At 34.6% G+C, this 5,000-nt stretch overlaps 1 protein-coding gene across 1 annotated transcript in view; it reads right to left on the bottom strand.

Moving 5' to 3' along the window:
• Nucleotides 1–5,000, bottom strand: part of HELRODRAFT_182038 (hypothetical protein) — a gene marked incomplete at both ends in the record, with an annotated part of 5,563 nt that overhangs the window by 81 nt on the left and 482 nt on the right. Inside the window, 3 exons of the mRNA XM_009031796.1 lie at nucleotides 223–310; nucleotides 800–992; nucleotides 4,596–4,800. Coding sequence (XP_009030044.1) covers nucleotides 223–310; nucleotides 800–992; nucleotides 4,596–4,800 — 486 coding nt within the window. The remainder of the gene's footprint in view (nucleotides 1–222; nucleotides 311–799; nucleotides 993–4,595; nucleotides 4,801–5,000) is intronic.

Raw genomic sequence — 5,000 nt, 5'->3', positions numbered from 1 at the left:
CGTGAGTAATACAATAAATTAAAGTCGTTTTGATAAAAAAAATAACTTAACATTACAGCCAGAAGAACAAAAATCGAACCGAACATTAATGTTTATACAGTATTAACTAGATGCAATTATTATTATTAATCATTGTGTGTGTATACGTATGTATGTATATTTGTATGTGTGTGGGTGTGTATACGTTTGTGTACTGTACACGTTGGCCCACTTTTGTTATACATTACCAATTTTAATTTGGTCGTTGGAGACGTCCACATGTAGTGGCAGAAGCTGCTGCTTGCGCTTCTCCTCTTCCTCTTCCCTGTATCTGTGTTGTCGGGTGTTTAGAGTAGTTAAATACTTGAATGGCATTTAAATAATTACATCAGCGTTTAAGAGGTGTCTCAATTGAGAAGCAGAATTTTTGAGGCGGTATTAAATCACTTTGGATTAGTATTAAATTACTTTGGATTAGTATTAAATCACTTTGGATTAGTATTAAATCACTTTGGATTAGTATTAAATCACTTTGGATTAGTATTAAATCACTTTGGATTAGTATTAAATCATTTTGGATTAGTATTAAATCACTTTGGATTAGTATTAAATCACTTTCACCTCCTTCTGCTGCTGCTTCCTACCAAAGTGAATTTTCGCGAACGGATTTTGGATTAGTATTAGATTAGTATTAAATCACTAACTAAAAAAGTTAGCTTGATAAAAGTTATTATGTCAATTATTTATTTTAGTTATTTATTTTAGTCTAGACACCACCCGCAAGAAGACAGAAACAACGAACAATAAACAGTCTAGACACCTCTGAACGGCATAGAGACAGGCTCCAGTCACGACTAGACAGACGCTCAGCCACCAGAGCCAGCTCTTCGACTCGCTGTAGACGCTGACGGCTATGATCGTCTGCAAGATAGCTTTGCAGTTGGCGCTGATGTGGTGCGAGACAGGTGACGTCACATTAATTTGGACGGCGCTTATCCAAGAGATTAAGAAGCCTGTAGGTGTGTTTGTTTGTTTGTATGGTTGTTTGTTCTTTTGTTTGTTTGTTTGTACGTAGGGATGGTTGTTTGTTAGTTTGTATGGTTGTTTGTACTTTTGTTTGTTTGTATGGTTGTTTGTAGTTTGTATGTATGGTTGTTTGTTTGTTTGTATGGTTGTTTGTTTGTTTGTACGTATGTATGGTTGTTTGTATGTATGTATTGTTTGTTTGTAAATATGTATGTATGGTTGGTTGTTTATTTGTGTACTCGTACGCATGTACGGTTGGTTAGTTGTTTGTTTGTATGTATGTATATATGTATGTTTGTATTTATGTATGCATGTATGTATGTATATATGTATGTTTGTATTTATGTATGCATGCATGTATGTATAACAGCTAACTAATAAGCTAACTAATAAGCTCCCGCATATTTTCAATAACTATTTCAATTTAAATACTAACAATAGACGATTAAATAACATTTTAGCTAACAAATCAAAAACGAATATACTCTTTTCACATATTATATGTAAAGGTCCAAGAGTATGGAATTATATTATGAAAAATGGTTTTTGTAATGAAAATATGCACAAGAACTTCAAAAATAGGTTAAATCGTTTTTATTGAAAACACACATAAATGTATGTGTTGGTTTTTAATTGTGGATTATTCAAGGGCCATTACTTTCAAAGGTGTATAATTTATATGGAAAACTAGAAACATAATTTGTATTTTCTGTTACGGTGGCCATGCTCGATGAATTTCAATAAGAATTCTATCATAGTCAGCCCGCTTCTTATGATTAAATTCTTTTTTAATTTTATGGAGCAAATAAAATTTCGTTTCGTTTCGTATGTATGTATATATATATGTTTGTATTGTTTGTTTGTAAATATGTATGTATGGTTGTTTGTATGTTTGTGTATTTGTGCGTATGTATGTTTGTCTGCCTGTTTTTTTGTGGTTGTGTGAGAGTCGTTTGAGAAATCGTTCAGCACAACATTCATTCAATCAGTCACTCATTTATTTTTTTTTTAAATTCAATCTTCAATTATTCATCATTTGTTCAATCCGTCAACTATATTCATTCGTTTATTCGTGCACTCACTCGCTCGCTCACTCACTCACTCTTTCACTCACTCATTCACTCACTCTTTCACTCATTCATTCACTCACTCTTTCAGTCATTCACTCTTTCACTCATTCATTCACTCACTCATTCACTCACTTACTCATCCAATCAATCATTCATTCACTCCAAAAAAATAAAATTTCCCCAAACCAATATATCAAGGAGTATGATCGTGACATTAACATTATAAATGCTTACTACTACTACTACTACTACTACTACTACTACTACTACTACTACTACTACTACTACTACTACTACTACAAATACTACTACTACTACCACCATCCGCATCATTGTGATCATGGTCAAATTAACATTAACATGTAACTTTTAGAACTAAACATATTACTATCGCTGCTAATGGAACTACTACTAATACTGCTACTACTACTACTGCTGCCACTACTACAGCTACTACTACTACTACTACTACTACTACTACTACTACAAATACTACTACTACTACCACCATCCGCATCATTGTGATCATGGTCAAATTAACATTAACATGTAACTTTTAGAACTAAACATATTACTATCGCTGCTAATGGAACTACTACTAATACTGCTACTACTACTACTGCTGCCACTACTACAGCTACTACTACTACTACTACTACTACTACTACTACTACAAATACTACTACTACTACCACCATCCGCATCATTGTGATCATGGTCAAATTAACATTAACATGTAACTTTTAGAACTAAACATATTACTATCGCTGCTAATGGAACTACTACTAATACTGCTACTACTACTACTGCTGCCACTACTACAGCTACTACTACTACTACTACTACTACTACTACTACTACTACTACTACTACTGCTACCATTACTGCTACTACTACAGCTGCTATAACGACCGAAACAATGGATGTTGTAGTGATTTTAAATAAAACATCAACAATAACAGCAAAATCAACAATAATAATAATAATAATAATAATAATAATAATAATAACGACGTCAACCGCAAACCACAAAATCACAACAACAAACAAACAAATTATAAAAAAAACAATCAAACCAAAATGAAAAAAATAATAATCAAATTAACCATCGAGTCATGCCTAAACTAACGAGCATCATACAACACACACACGCATACACACACGCACACACACACGCACACACACAAACATACCTACATGCACCTGTATCTATGTATGTATACGAAAGTACATGTTATGCGGCTCTTGTTGAATACAGCCTCTCTAAAATTTTACCAGATTCTCTCTCTTTCTCTCTTTCTTTATTTCTCTTTCTTATATGTATAAAGGAGAGAGAGAGAGAGAGAGAGAGAGAGAGAGAGAGAGAGAGAAAGAGAAGAAAAAAAAAGATAGGCAGAAAATTAAATTAAAGATTGAGAAACAAATAGAGATAGATAGAGAAAGAGAGAGAAAATGAGACGGACAGACAGACGCATCCAGACAGACAGAGGGACAGACAGTAGAAGAAAAGAGTGAGGAAGGGACATCAAAAAAGATGGATAAAAAGATAATTAGAATAATAAAGAGAGAGAGAGAGAAAGAGAGAAAGAGAGAGAGAGAGAGAGAGAGATGAAAGTTTATAGCACACACACTCACACCTAGGCAAATATTTACTTACGAAAATTTAAACAAACATTTCATAAAATGGTGATACGTTTTGAGATTTGAGATTTTAAAAAATATTATTACAGCTCACAAAAAGTAATGCAGATGTTGACTATACACACACACGCACATACACACACACGTACACACACACACACACACACACACAGACACGATACAAAACTCTAGTTGGAGCCATTGATTTTCAAAAACTTTGCGTCGTCTTTCATAGTCTGATTTTTTTTTTAATTTTTACCCAAAACTCCAATTGGAATTCTATTTTCCCAAATTCATGCTCACATATACAGACCTATATAATGACGAACACACACATTTTTACACACACACACACACACACACACACACACACACACACACACACACACACACACACACACATAAAAACTTTACCCAGAATTCCAGTTAGAGTCATCAAGCCCCAAAATTGAATGGTGAAAACCCTGCTGCTACTATAAGCCTGGCCGAACTCACCCAGAATTATTAAAACTGGCAGAAACATAACAGAAGCGAGAAGGTTCACAATCATTGTCAGTTTAAATTCGTTTTTGTCAACTACTGTTAGCGCCTGTGTATGCGTTTGTTCGTGTGTGTGTGTGTGTGTGTGTGTGTGTGTGTGTGTGTGTGCGTGAATGAACTTGGCAATTAGTGAACCATCGAACCATGAAAACAAATTCTAGCATATCATTGTCTCAAATATATTATCAACATACATATATTCACACTCACACACAAACACACACACACACACGTACTAACACACACACACACAAACACACACACACAAAAACACACACACAAACACACACACAAACACACACAAACACACGCACACACAAACCTGTTTAGTATAAATACCAGTCAGAGCAATAAAAATGCTGGAGGTTACACCGAAGAATACCCCATAGGCAGAAACACCCCGGCCCAGCCCCTCTTGGTCAATACCCAGTATGAACCCAATGGCCACCATCAGACAGCAGAAGATGATTGTGTAGGAGATGTGTCGTTTTAGAATGATTAGAGAAAAGATGACTACAAAGATTATCGTCATCGATCGTGCTACCTGTGGTTGTGTGTGTGGTGCTGTTGTTGTTGTTGTGTGTGTGGTGTTGTTTCTATTGTATGTGTGTGTATGTTTGTGTGTGTGTGTGTGTGCATGTGTGTGTTTCTAATATAGTGGCACATGAAGTTTTTGGCCAGCTTTTGTATTTTTTCGAGATTTTTATTTAGAAAAAATACTAACATCTTAGAGATAAATATTAT

This window comes from Helobdella robusta, assembly GCF_000326865.2.
Source record: "Helobdella robusta unplaced genomic scaffold HELROscaffold_79, whole genome shotgun sequence".
Lineage (NCBI taxonomy): Eukaryota > Metazoa > Annelida > Clitellata > Rhynchobdellida > Glossiphoniidae > Helobdella > Helobdella robusta.
Note: the sequence above shows the minus strand (reverse complement) of the source record. Positions and strands in the feature narration are given on the sequence as shown.